The 14,781-nt window shown below is 42.8% G+C and overlaps 1 protein-coding gene across 1 annotated transcript in view; it reads left to right on the top strand.

Annotated features, from left to right (window-relative positions):
• stard9 (StAR-related lipid transfer (START) domain containing 9) overlaps nucleotides 1-14,781 on the top strand; it is a gene marked incomplete at its 5' end in the record, with an annotated part of 18,994 nt that extends 4,213 nt beyond the window's left edge. Inside the window, 11 exons of the mRNA XM_079369283.1 lie at nucleotides 115-6,876; nucleotides 7,114-7,254; nucleotides 8,265-8,448; nucleotides 8,922-9,068; nucleotides 9,246-9,345; nucleotides 9,545-9,711; nucleotides 9,832-9,896; nucleotides 10,050-10,252; nucleotides 11,625-11,704; nucleotides 12,087-12,245; nucleotides 12,901-14,781. Of these exons, the coding sequence (XP_079225409.1) occupies nucleotides 115-6,876; nucleotides 7,114-7,254; nucleotides 8,265-8,448; nucleotides 8,922-9,068; nucleotides 9,246-9,345; nucleotides 9,545-9,711; nucleotides 9,832-9,896; nucleotides 10,050-10,252; nucleotides 11,625-11,704; nucleotides 12,087-12,245; nucleotides 12,901-13,026 (8,134 nt within the window). The 3' untranslated portion in view covers nucleotides 13,027-14,781. The remainder of the gene's footprint in view (nucleotides 1-114; nucleotides 6,877-7,113; nucleotides 7,255-8,264; nucleotides 8,449-8,921; nucleotides 9,069-9,245; nucleotides 9,346-9,544; nucleotides 9,712-9,831; nucleotides 9,897-10,049; nucleotides 10,253-11,624; nucleotides 11,705-12,086; nucleotides 12,246-12,900) is intronic.

Raw genomic sequence — 14,781 nt, 5'->3', positions numbered from 1 at the left:
TTTAAACTCCCATATTATCCATCAATTCCTTTTTCTTCATGGTTTTGTGGTTTCTTGAAGCTAAAACTTAAATGTCTTTCCCATCCTAAACTTGTTATTTCTTTTTCTCCACAGACACTTCCTCAAGAGAACGAGATCCACAGAGCCAACATCAAATTCCTTCCCTGCTTCCGATTCCATTGGCAGCAGAAAGTGGGTTTCAGATGAATGTCTTCCTCGGGAAAGAACCCAAAGTTGCTCTGGTGTGATTCTCTCAGGACAGAGCCAATCCTGCAGAAGTAGAGTAAACTCATGTGAGAGCATTAGACAGGTTAATAAAGATGAACCAAGGCCTCAGCCCTGCCGAGAACGACCAGAAAGAAAACCTCTGCTGCCAAACCGAGACTTATCTTTTAAGAGCAGATCAGATCAGAATCCACTGCTCAGTCTGAAGTCTCCATTTGGAACTTCTTTGCAGCCAGTCAGCAAAGAAAACATGCAAGTACCCAAAATGACTGAACTGAGTTCTCAGACCTTCTCGTGCCCCAATGAAAAAACACAACCATTCACTGCCAACACTGGACTAGAAATGGTCAAGAAGACTTTCTCTTCTTCTGTTGGGCCAAGGTTAAAAACCGCTCTCACTAATGTTTTCAAGAAGCCACCACCAGGTGTGAATTCAAGACGAGACCCCAAACCTTTTGAGAAAATATCAAGCAAATTTAACTGGAGACAAAGAAAAGAGCAAACGCTTAAAGAAAACAACACGACCAGACGCAAATATACGGTTAAAACAGCCGTCTCGTGTGAGGAGCTGGACCAAAGGATTCTGTTTGAGGACATAGGACAGAGGCGATGGCATAGTACTGAGGCTCTGATGAACAAGCCCAGCAGATGGGTGGAGAACAGGCAGGGATTGATTGGATGGGAGGAAGAGCAAGAAGACAGGGATGAAGGACAATCGGACTGCGATAGCCTTTTCTCTCTTGATTCCCTGTCTTCCGCTTACGCGACAGCCTTGGCTGAGCAGCTGCGACGAGAGGAAGCAACTCAGAGTGAAACAGAGAGTGTAGACAGTCAGATGTCTAAGGATTCATTGGCTTTGGGAAGCAGTGGGAAAAACAAATCTGTGGAGAGATTTAGCCAAACGTTGGTGCCAACCTACTCATTGGTGACTGATCACTCCAATTCATCCATACTGCACAATAGAACAGCAGAGAGCAGTTTAGATGGGAACAGCTGTCATAAATGTCAGGTAATCCCAGTAGAAGTGTGCTGGAGCCAACAAGACTCTCCAAGATCAACTCACGGTGGCGCAACACAGAAGACTGCTCCCAACAACCAATTAGTAGCAGATGCCAGGTTCAGAGACACAATACACAAATTGATTGAGGACTTTGGGAACGTCCAGACTATTTCAACCAGCAACCCATGCTCCATGAACAGCTGCAGCATGAGGGAGCCAGAAAACACGCTGGCTCTTACTGATGCTTGGTCCTCCATAGATGCAGCTGACAGTCCAAGGATTCACAGAGATTATTTGCCTTTCCAAAGTAAAAATGTGCTCCGAGGAATGGAAAGTAGCAGTCCAAGTCCAACCAGTACAAACACATCCGATTCTGAATCGAGAAGCTGTAGCTCAATGTCTTCCAGACCCAATGGTGTAAATATGACAATTCAGGAACACAGTGTTGAAAAATCAAAGGGAACATCAGAAACATTAGATTTTCATTACTCTATAATTGAAACGGCTAAAGATGACACGCTCAATGAGCTGGGATGTCGCATGCAGCAATCAGAACAAAGAGAAATGGAGCAGAAACCCTTTATAGATGCTTCTGACTACTGTAGCAACAAAGGTCCAGCATCCCTCACAACGTTGAATCAAACCATGAGTTTGTTACGTACTGATGTCCTCCACACTAAACAAGCTTCGCAAGGCCAGCTGCTCCCGGTGTTAATGGATGAATCTAGAATGGAAGCAGCTGAGTTTACGATGTCGTCTGCTGCAGAAACGTGTGCTTCAGATTGTCAATTGGTCACACATTTTCCTAGAAGTGCTACCAACCAAAGTCCAGCTTTGGGCAAGACTTCTGACCCCGAAAGTGCCTTCAAAACGTCCCTGGAAGATAAACTACTATGCAATTTAGATTTCCCAATAGAACAATTAAAAACCTCTCAGAAATATGACTCTGGGAATACCAATTTTCCTACAAGGGACCAAACGTTGGATGAAACCAAAGGCACTGAGCCGTACATTGCTCTACAGCAGGAGCCTGTTAAATCGTCTTGTAAAAATTCCAGGAAGAGGAACAAAGACCAACAGGATTCTTTCATGGGCAGCCTGAAAATACCAAAATGGACCAAATGCAAAGAGTCGGTAACTTTATGCCGTACACCAGTTGGCAGCCAAGATGGTGTTTGGCCTGATGACAATAATAACACCAGTGACTCAAAAGGAGAGCAATCTTCTGTAGAAGCTGACAGCCGTGAATTTGATTTTGTTTGTGTTGATGGCACAAAAAGACAGGGAGACGTAGCTTCAGTGGAGTCGCCAGTTTATGATCCCATGAGCGGGAAACTTGAGCCCAGTTTTCAGACCTTTAAGGACTTTGAATGTGTTAACAATTGTTCTCAGAATGGTACCTTTGTGGGGGAGAGACTGCCGGTTGAAATGATTGGTGTGACAAAAAAGGAAATAGCTGCCGAAACCAAAGGAGGAGAATGCCAAAGTGATTACCCTAGAAAACATCAAGATGGGAGAAAACACACATGCAAGTCTGATACAATTTGTAGCGCCATTGATTTGAGAATCTCAGAAGTGGTGAAAGAGCACATGAGAGGGTCGATGGTTGGCCCTGCTGCAGAGAGGAAGAGCATGAGTAAAAGCCTTAATGCCGTATCTTCTGCTTTTCCTGTTAGCTGTGAGAGTGATGAAGTGAACTGGATAGAAAAAGAAGTAATAAATCATATGAGCCATCAGGTGAAAGAAGAAGCAATCCTTGGTGAGCCCATTTCACCTGAAAGGATGGCAAGTGAAAACATGGTGGACAAAACTGGGCACCTTCAGTTAGATCAACGAGCTGAGTTGACAACTGTCCATGATAATAGCTTGCTGAGAATAACTGAAGTTATACAGAAGATTGACCGTGGTTGTGACTTTTCTGATGCAACATCAAAGAAGCCAGCTGATAATAATTCAGTGCTCGAGTTCCAAAACTTCTCTGCCAAAATAATCACCCAGTCAAACTTGACAGCAGGCAGCCATAGAAAATCTGAGCTCCCTCGCAGCCCCACTTCGGAACCTATCTGTTTATCCTCGATGAGTGACTCCTCTCCAGCAAGGAAATGTGTTGTTTCCCAAGAAAACATTGAGGAGGAGGATGCTTTACTTCAAGAAATGATAGACTCATGTGAACAGAAAGTAATCAGTGATCCATGTTGTAATGAAGGGGAAACCCACAGTGGTTTGCATGGCTCTTCTGTGGATCAGGATTTACAACAACTTCAACAGATGCCCCATGAAACACATTCTGCAAATGGTTATAGAAAAGAAAACAGTGGCCATGTTGAGGATATCAGTGTGGAAGTCATGCCTAGTGTTGAAGATAAAGATGGTTTCTCATGCAAACAAAACCTACCAAGTACCATTCATCTAAAAAAATGTCCTGAAACATCTGAAGCCATAAAATTACTAGCTAAAGAGACACATAACCAGAACACACACACTACTGAAAGTGCTTCTGTAAAGAGCTTTGCTGTTACGACTGGTGGAAATGGTGAAAAAGACAACACAACAGGTGGTTTAGGTTGTGTCGCAGCACAGGATCTGCTCAGCTGTATACAAACGTGTTCAAATCATTCAAGTCAGACTTGTGTTGTCAATGAGAACTACAACAATTCCCACCATTTATCAAATTCTCTGTGGAAGATTCATAATGATACTCAAGTTGAGGGCCAACAAAATTGTAAAGCGAAAGAGACATTCACCCACACATCTGAAGCACTGCTTCCAAAGACACTGTCGCACTCAAATTATGTAGACAGTAATACTGAGTCTATGCAGCTAAAACATAAAATACCCCATGAAAATGTCCTCAGAAACACAAGCTGTTGTAGACAGGCTCAGTTAAACACATGTGATGATAAACAGGCTCACTCCACTGTAATGTCGAAAAAAGCAAGGTCAAAGAGGTTCAAACGGTACAAGATCCAGACCTATCCCAGCTCTTCGTCTGAATCCATCCTTAAATCTTCAGATGAGGACAGTGAACATGACAAAGACACCGGCGTGTTTTACACTCGTCTCACATCTAAATGGGTGAAACTCGGACGTCAAAGCAATGAGAAACAGGAGCCCAGAAACACCCAGAGTATTATTGAAGATATTTCTTCTGAAACAACGACATGTTCTGGTGTACCTCCAGATAAAAGCAAAGAATACCCTTCAAAAAGACTCTCTTTACCCACTCAATCAATGTCACAAACGACAGTTGCTGAAACAATCGTCCCATATGCAAAGAAAGGTGAAGCAGAACATACACTCAAGGCTCAGGACTCCTCTATGCATTTTGCCTCCAGCGACATCAACCCTTTTGTTCACCAATGGCAGGGAGGGGACTCAAGCCAACACTGTCATAAAAACCCGTCATTTGGAAGTGCTGCCGACCTCTCCTGTAAGTCTCCGCTTCTGAACAGCATGGAGAAACAGATCACAAGATGCTGCAGTGTCGACAATGGTTTGAATGGGCAGAACTCCCCTTTCAATTCTCACCTGAGCACGTACGCCACCAACAAGGGGCTCTCGAGCACACTTAGCAGTGTAGAGGATTATAAGGACGGAAAGAGCCAAACATCTCAGCCCTGTCCACAGGAATCTGTTGAAACGCGCAGTCATCAGGCCAATCGAACAGCGGCTGGAAGTTCCTCAAGTAACGAAGCTCCTGGTGGGATTGGTAACAATTCCAGTCAGGTGGATGAACTTATGTTTGTTTACTCCAAACAAGAGCCTCAGGCAGGCACAAAACAGGCGCCAAGAAGGAGGAAGTGTGAGCATGGAACTCAAACTGACAATGGCTTTCAGGCGGCTAATATCAGATACAATGATTGTGCTCTGAAAAGGAAAGAGCGCCACAAAAGGAGCAAAACAGATGTACCAACAACTCAGAACATTAAAGAATCTCAAACATGGGCAAGTATGGAAAGCATGTCTGCTCAACTCTCCAAGCTCATCCACAGCACTTCAGACCTGCTCGGGGACGTCCAGGGAATGAGGACAGGAGAGACCTTCAATTCCACTCCGAAGAGGAGTTTTAACTCCTCAAATATCAACATGTCTTATAGCGAGTCTAATGGCTGCACTACGAGAGACTGCTCAACTCAGACATCCATAGATGTTGGAATCCAGACAGAGCCAGCAAAAAAGGAGGTCGCCGCTCATCAAACACCCAATGAGCAGTCCAAATCTCATGAAGTCAATGTGATCGTCAAAGTGATTGGCTCTGAGCTTTTCAGTGTGTCTCAAGAGAAAAATGTACAATGTCGGGTGAAGAGTAAGGCTACAGAAGAGAAGAATATTCCCAACTTGAGGTGTACAAGTTCTTCTGCAGCACAAAGGTCTGCTTCTCAATCCGAGTGTTGCCCGTCATGTCCTTTGAGTCCTGCTGGTGAATGTCAAAGACGTGTAAAATCTGCTTCTTCCAGAGTCTCAAAGCACAGTTCACCTGAGGCCGGGTTCAAGAAAAGTGAAACAACATCCGAAACCATCCGCAGATCATCAAAAAAAGCAGAATATCCCAGCAATAGTCGGAGAAATGAACTCAAGAAAGCGACATACACAGACCGTGCATCATCTCCGATACTGACCGTGGCAGCGAGATTACGCATGAAGCAGAACGCAGATCGATCAACACCGAATCCTTCAAAAGATAGACATCTTGAAGAGCACAGCCTCACGTTGCCCTCGAGCAAACTGTCGGGATGCACATCTGTCTCAGAGGCTGATCAAATGTCCACACAGGATGGTGATGCGTCCTCTTGTAAATCAGAATCCATATCTCTTAAGAAAGTGACTGAAATGACTTGCTCAAGCCCCAAAGAGTCAGACAAGGGCCGTTTGAGCCTGACTTCATCTCTGGATGTCTATGCAGACACCAACAGTAGAAATGCTTCCTATAAAGGTGATAGATCCAAAAGGCTCATGGAGGGGAGGACTTCAACAGAAGGTTCAACGATGCATAATCAACTCGTATTAAGACCAACTGATTGGCACACAGCGAGACGAACAGAAACAACGCGCTACACAAGTGATGCAGTGGAGTCGGTAGATTTTTGTGTTGATTCCTTTAATCCGTCTCCGGTTGGAAACAGGACTGTTCCACTTCAAGAAGACGACACGGTGTCCCTGGCACCCAGCGAGTGCAACACAGACGTTCTCGTGAACACTGAACCAATCGACAGCCTGTCCCCATGTCAGGACCAACAGATCATCCCAGAGGATCTGCCCATGCACAACAAGTTCAACAACTGGTCGGGCATCAGTCACCAACAATCCAAACCCTCCAGCAAACAGGCTCCGTTTCCAACCAAAGACAGCGCTAACGGCAGGAAGTGTGCCGAGTGGTGCGAGATGGAGAGCTACGTCTCGCACGTCGAGTCCATGGTGCAGAGCGACAGACGGGCGAGAGAGATAGAGAGGTTGCGACAGGAGAGAGAGCAAGTGATGGCGACGGTCAGCCTCCACATGAACCCAACGCCGCTGACCGTGGAGCTCACGGAGGCCAAGCTCCATTACAGCCTCGGAGAGACGGATACACTGTTGAAGATGCTGTCCCCCAGGTCCACAGAAGAACCGGAACCAAAAAGCTCTACACCAACCAAACAGCAGCTGTATGACAGGTGAGATACAAATAATGTCATTCATATAGAAGCAACAGAAGATTAATGTTTAAAAAAAGGAAGCGGTTAGAAATGAGCAGTTTCTGATATTGACAGCTGATACTCTGGAAACTATTTATTTGAAATTCAAAAGATATGTCGGTTAAATTTCAGTCCTTCATCTAAATTATTACTTGAACTAACCAACTAAATTTCATTTATCACCAAATTCCCTAAATATTATCTCTTTCCTCTCAGACATCGCAGGAGTATTGAGGGTTTGAGACAGAAGAGGGAGGACCGTCTCCAGACTTACCGGAGAGCTCGTAGTCTGAGTCCAAGCAAACACCTTCATTCCTCTCTACACGAGGCTGTTTCCTCCTCCAAGGTGGAGACCAGGTAAGACTGTTTCTCTTCTGAAAGTACACCATGGTTCTCTCAGTAGAATAGGTCCAATGCAAACATGTTTCCAAGCTTAGTGTGGAAAACAACATACCGTAAATTCCGTACTATTGAGCGCACCTGGATATAAGCCGCACCGGCTAAAAATAAGTAAATCAATGTATTTGTACATATATAAGCCGCACTTGATTATAAGCCGCAGGTGTCCACGCTATAACAAGAGCTATTTACACAGACGTAGGCTACCGGTAACATCCGCAAATACTGTAGCGTCCGTACGGACGTTAAAGGACGACGAGAGCGTTCAAATAATAACTTTTACTTAACCCGATCACTGTCGGCCGTGACCACGCCGTTTACAGCAGAGAGCAACACATAACTTGCCGTAACAATCCAACTCTCTCCCCCAGCGTTCTCTCATACAGCCACTCAACACGTTCGCGCTGGTGCATTCACTGACTCTCCACACAATCGGAATTATGAACACATTATCAACTACTGACTTTACAACATGAACTGTTACAATACGAAGCCTAGCCGACGGTGTCTGTAACACGGCTGATGAAAAAGATGACCGTAATATATTTCACAAGAAAAAGTCCATCCATTCACTGCCTCAGAATGACTTCATTACTCACTTCCTCAGTCTCTGTTGTCGCTGTCAGTGTCATCTTAACGTGCAGCAGCTCTGTTAGCTTCTTTGACAGCCAGGTCGATCGCCTTTAACTTGAAAGCTACATCATATGTATTTCTCCGTGTGTTTTCCATCATGAGGGTGCGTGCATGAAGCGCAAAATGACTGATATTAAGATCCGACGTGACGAAGTCAAATGTTTTTGCGGCAGAAGCTCATTGTCCCCCATAAAAAATCCATGCATTAGCCGCACCGGAGTAGAAGCCGCAGTGCTCGAAGTGTGGGAAAAAAGTAGCGGCTTATAGTCCGGAATTTACGGTAATCACATTTGTTATTGGTTCAAATTAAATTGACTGAATTGTCTTCATGGCAGAACACAAGACCCACCACGGGGAGAGGGCCAGTGTCCTTCTGACATTGAGCAGCTGCTGCGGGACTACGGGCGAGCCCGGGAAGAGGCCAGGACAGAGATCGCGAAGGCTCGAGAACGACTGCGAGAGAGGACTGAGCAGGAGAAGAAGAGGCTTCAGCAGCAGGCCCTGTCTCAGGAAGCCAAGGTCCTTTTTTTTTTGTCTCTAAAGTTACGACTATAGCTGTAGAATTATTATTTTATTTTTTTTCAGACCTGTGGGAACAAATGACAATCTCCCATTTTAGCACAATTATTTATACCATTAAATTCTCATATTTGACAAGATTTAACCAGCAAACATTCAGACATTTCTCAACAGAAGACGCACATGTTAAATAGATTGTTAAACATGTTGACAATGATTTTTTTTCTCTCAATTTTGACGTGCAATCATTGTTTTGGCTCTACATTTATGCATTTGGTAAATTGTCAGTCACAAATAAACACTTGTTTTTCCTCTTTCATCTTATAAGATTCTGACTTATTTGCAAATCAATTTTCTTCTTAGAAATAAATATGGATGACACAAAATCTTTGTTATTTCTTTGCGGTGATAGAGTTTTATAAATGGCACTGCAGTATTTCAGATAAGTTGACCATCTCCTCCCGTCTTCACAGGACGACCCGAGGCATCGGACGAGAATCAGTAACAGCACTTTGTGCACTGGATCCAGCCTGAGCCTCTCCTCTGGACCAACATCAGGGTACAACAGCGGCAACACTGCCCACTTACAACAAGGCAACAGAACTCATCTAAATGGACAGGTTAGTACTGATCTGTTCATTCATCTTAATAACAGACATATCTAACAACTTGAGCTTAACACCAAAATATGCTTTGATTTGCTTTTGTACTGCTGATAGCTCATCTTTTTTTTTTGCCTAACTTTTCTTTTGCAATGAGCCACGGAGGTTGATTGTGTTGTTGTTGTTGTTGTTCAGATCTTAGGGCTCCAGGATGAAGGGCTGAAGGTCAGGACACGTCCTCCTGTATGTGGTCCTCAAAGTGTGAAGACACAGAGAGTCTGGCTGTCTGCCCATGGTAAGGACTGGACTGTTAGTCACCAAACTCAAACAGATGTGGGCAAAACACTCGCCTAAAAGTGTGCTCGGAAACCTTCAAACACAACGAACAGCTGAATTTAAATATGAATTTAAAAAGTCAAATAATATATACAGTTGTTACCCAGGTGTTTTTCTTGTATCTGTGACTGAATGTTTTCTGTTTTCACGTTTGCTAGATATTCGCCATGAGCCCTCTGTCGCCGCTTTTGAGCCGCTGATGTCCTCAACCCCATCAGCAACAACTCGTCCACGTCAACGCACCGCCTCCTTTGGCTCCTCCTCCTCGATATCCTCAACGTATCAGGATATCACATTCAACCTCCTCGGTCGAGCGCTGGCTGAGGTATGAACAGTTTTGATGTACAGTAAAAGCATCGAGCCGTTAAAATATTTTTGTTTTTCACTTTAATCCACTCTTTTAGATCTTTTTAACGGCTTGGGTTGTGAATTTCTTTCTCCTCAGGTGCGACTGGCCTCCTCTGGGGATTTGAGCAACCTGCTGATGGGCAAGGCTGCAGCAGGCTGGAGGTAGGATTAGAACAGCTCCTTATTGATTGAGGCTTTTCTCCTCGTTTACTTTTAGATCAGATTGATCAACTGCGAAGTTAAGACCTAATTTCAGTCCCTCCAATATACCAAGTTTCTTCCATTTGCTCACGTATTATGTCTTTGTTTATTCAGATATCAGGGAGAAGAACGAGGCGTCCAGGCTTACTACAAGCCGTCCTCCAGCCCGTCTGTCCATGGTTTCCTGGGGGCCGGGGAGCTGAACAGACCTCTGGACAGTCTGTGGAACATAATCTGCCAGCTGTCCAAGAGCCACATGTACAATCAGTCAGTCCGTTCAGTCTGGACTCGACCACTAGATGACAGCACTCAGCTGGGTGAGCTAGCAAGTCTGCACAGTAAACATCCATGCAGATGTTAAAATATAACAACATAGAGCTATTTAACATGGTTGATGTGCTTCACTGAATTATTTCCGTTTCATGCCGTTTTATTTGAACAGATTTAGTTACAAGTTTCTTAATGAATCCGGATTTTATCCCCAGGATACTGAAATCATCAGATCTCATTCAGTGGGTCTTCTTGGAGCTGGCAGTCTGTAAAATTTAAAAAAGACGCTTCTTAACCAAGGAAAAAGAAATGCTAATGTCACATTTATTGTATTATTCAATCAAACATTTAAAGGAATGCAGATTTTTTTTTCTTTCTTTTTTTTCTCCATGAGGCCAAGCCTCCCATGATTGGGGTCTCAACCGCACTAGGGGTCGCATGGAATCCAAATAAGGACGCCTGAAACTTGTATCAAAAATCTTGAGCACAGGCTGCTGTGGGCCAATGCCAAAAGAAGAAACTTGCAGAGTCTGTCTGTCATCCACTTTGCAGAAATGTCATCCCAGCCTCTCTTCCTCTGTCCTCAATAATGAACACGAAGAAGCATAAATGTGCTCTAAAATGAACGTTTGCTTTCAACACAGAAATACATTGACAGGATAGAAAACTAATGAAGTTGATTAGAAAGCTGTGTGTGTTTTGGATGTCTGGGGTTGTCAGAGTTTTGTGGAGTCACGATCTTCATTAAAAGATCAGAATTATTTCTCTCTGCAGTGTGTGATTTTATTGACACTATCAAATTAAAGGTGCGGTTGTTGCATGCTCTGAAATCCAGTATGGCAGCAGTGAAAAATAAGGACGACGTAAAAATCTGTGGCAGAAGTCGTTTGTAAGTTGCTGATATTTATTTGCAACGTGCACTTCCTGCAAAGCAAGGAAGCGCTAACCAAGCAAATCATATTTGTGTTTTTTGAAGACTCTAAGGAAAATATTTATATTTTTGTCTGGGCTGCCAAGTTTTTTTTAAAATAATTTTTGCAAGGTGATTCAGAACCTGTAAAATGTGTTTGCATGTCAGCATCATTAACTACACAGTCCACAGTCCCATACATCACTGCCCCGCTGGATTTGTTTATTGTACGACCAGCTCCGTTCTCACACCTGCAGTATGTTGCTGACTGCTGAACCCATATTACGTCATTGGGACCCTCCATCTGCACCTGTTCTGCTCTTTATTTACAAGAACTGTCAGTGGGCTTAATGTTAAAGATTGACAAACTTAAGTAGAATTATTTTTAAATGCTTTTAATTCCTTTGAGCAAACAGTTCTGGTTATAGAAAAGATATATTTCCTTTTATTCACATGATGTCATTGAGCATTTTTCCTCTGTGACTAATTCTCCCTTTGTTTGTGTTCAGTCTACATACTAACCGATCCGTCCACCTGCCACCTCAGCCAGCCGCGAGACTTCTGCTGCATCAGCACCGAGTCCAAAGAGGTAAGCAGATGAACCTCTTCTTTCTGCTCGTCCCCCTGGTGTCAGGCCTGCTGAGCCTCTTCATCACAGCTGTACATTTTAGTTTGATGAAGAAAAGTTTCTTTTCAGGTAGTGTTGAAGGAGCCTGGATGGTACAGTGCTGTGTGAACTTTTTATGAAGACCGGTCTATAATTAACGCTGTAAAATAGCTTCTTCTTTTTTTAAATCCTGAAACTCTACAACCATCTTCATCACTGAACGTAAACAACACTGACTCAGAGGCAGCGGAGCTGGAAACACTCAATGCCAGCTGCTGGTTACCAGCGTCCATGTACAGTTGTCTCTTGGCTGATGAAATATCTGCACTGTCTGATTTTTTCTGTTCTTCTGTCTCTGCCTCAGGGTGACCGCTACGTGCTGGCCATGCAGTCTGTGTTTGAGGAGTCTCTGCCTCGTCCTAGTGTGGACGCTGTCCGAGGCGAGATGATGCCCAGTTGTTGGGTCCTGCAGCCAATCAGACGCAATGGACAGGAAGTCACCAGGGTCTTCTACCTGCTACAGGTGAGACATGGTTTCTCTTCATTAATCCAACTTGCAGATATTTGTGTTGCACTCACCAGCAACAGCAACACATTTTAACTCCCGATGTGGAGGTGGCTTATGGTTAATTTACTCCTCTAAATGATTTAGATTTTTCAGGCTCCAAGAAAAACAATAAAATCAACAAACCACTTCTGTCTGACCTCCAGAGTTCAGCTGTAGAAGTGCTGAGGACTTATTCAACCCAGTCGACTTTTACAATCATAGAACCTCAAACTTTTGTTAGCAAATTAAAAAAAACAATCTCTGATATGCACGGCTGTAACTTTATTTTTATTGATACACAAACATGATTGTGTCGTATTTATAACATCTCAATGTTTCAAAGAGCCAAATCATCATTTCTAACTGACTTTTATTTTGAAATCCTACATCAGAAAGTTTACCCCTCAATTCACCTCCATAAAGTAGTTGATTAAATTTGACACATTTTGTCAGATAGTTTATGGTCAACTTCGATTGGATTGCTTTTTTTAAACTTCCTCTACGTTTACTTTTTCAAATTAAATCATCTTTTCTTTGAAGGGAGTGACTTTGTGTGATCACACCTCAGGTTGTGTAAAATTGGATTTCTGGCGTTTGAAATTTGGCGTCTAATCTTGTTGTTGTCCTTCAGGTGGATCTGGGGACTCTGTCCTTTCCTCAGCGACTTTTAAACACTGTTGCTAGGAGACAGGCGTCTGTCATCGCTGACCTCGATGTCTTCCTCTCTTCGTATATCCCGGGGATGAAGACCCATTAGCAGTGAGCACTTGGACTAAACTGTCTCCAGCAGAGACTTAGTCTGTTTTTCACTTTTTGCACCAGAAAACTATTGACTTGACTTTTTTTTAAATCTAAGAGCACTGTTACATTAAAGCAGCTTTTTTTTTGTATGAAGGTGTTTTTTTTTACATATTGAAACTGTATTTTTATACATGTTATGTTCGTTGCTGTTTGCAACAATCACAATCTCATTATACCAAAGATTCACAGAAGTCTTAAGGAGCGACTTGAAAACATATATTTAACTAAAAATCCAGTGTCAAAAGTTTAAAATACCCCATCTAATCCATTAATTCAGGTTAGTGTCAACGCAGCTCCTTTTAAAACCTTGAAGTAATAAAGTGTAGGTTTATTTCTGCTCTTATAACAGCCACATAAGTGAGACTTTTACAAGCTCAGCTACAGAGATTAAGAACTTCACTGAAGAAACTGAAGTCGGGGAGTACGCCAACAGGTTACTCTTACTTCATGTTATTTACTACTCGAATAGTTCAGCATTGTGTACGTTCACAGCCACAGGTAACAATGACATGTAAACACCCCCAGGTTTGAGGTAACATTCAGTAGTGTCTTTGTTCCAGATCGGGTTTACAAAGATTTTGCATGAACTTAAAAGCTAATATTTATAAGATGTGTATGTATTTCCTCAGGCAAGCTTTTTTTAACCACTCAAAGACCTTAATTCTGCAGAAAATGAACTTTTTTTTATCTAAAAGAGGGTGGGTGGGGGGGGGGGCTAAGGATTAGCTCCTCTCACTGCTTGAGTAACTTTTCTGCTGTCCTTAAGCTATGTGATGGACAGTGCGGTGTTGTAATGAGGAATCGAAGAGAAGTATCATTACTTTCTTATCTTTGTAGGCACATTTAAAAACCCCACCGAAGCACTTTTGTCGAAAAAAAAAAAAAAAAACGTTTTGTAGAAGATGTCAAGGAGCAGTAGGCAGATTGATTTTTAACTGAAGGTCCCTGACTCAAGTCCCTTTGTGCGAGCAAGCATCTAGCCTGCTGAAGTGTCCTTGAGCAAAACGCTGCAGATACCAGAGATAACTGGCCCTGACCCCTTTTACTTCACTGTTATTAAAGCTATTGAAACAAACACAATGTGGTACCCTCAATCTAAATCAGATCGCCTTGAAGGCCTTTTGTTCTCACCTGTTTTGAAGTTGTATTTATTTTGTTCCTCTTGCCTTCTGCAATGCTGTTGAATGTGTTTTATAGTTATTTTTTTAATACGCAAAGCTTGTTGCTGTTCTGCACAAAATATGAATGCATCCATTAATGTTTCATATTGGAGGGTTCTTTTGTTGTTTTTGTACAGTATTAAAACTATGCAGAGACCAAATCAAAGGCAGGACTGTTGTTAGTCTGAGCAGGTCGGCTGTATCCAGATATGAAGCCATATAATTAACGGCAGTTGAAGGTTCATGACTGTTTTGGCTCTGCAGCTGCAGCGCTCAATGTGTGACTAAAGAAATCCCTCGAGGAACCAAAGAATGAAAATACTGAACAAGACACAGATTGAAGGAACAGAGTGATAACTTCTTGGACTGGTTTTATTTCTGTCTTAAGTGCTCATTTCATTTTGTAAAAAGTGTTATTTATGATTTGATGATGTGTTGTGTTTGTATTGTAAACAACAGCCTTCTGTTTGCCAAAAAAATGTTGTTCGGCCAGTTTGTTTGGCCATTTTTTATGACTATAATTCATATTTTGAGTAAAATGTTTTCACATA

This window comes from Symphodus melops (genome assembly GCF_947650265.1).
Source record: "Symphodus melops genome assembly, chromosome: 19".
Classification (NCBI taxonomy): Eukaryota; Metazoa; Chordata; class Actinopteri; order Labriformes; family Labridae; genus Symphodus; species Symphodus melops.
Note: the sequence above shows the minus strand (reverse complement) of the source record. Positions and strands in the feature narration are given on the sequence as shown.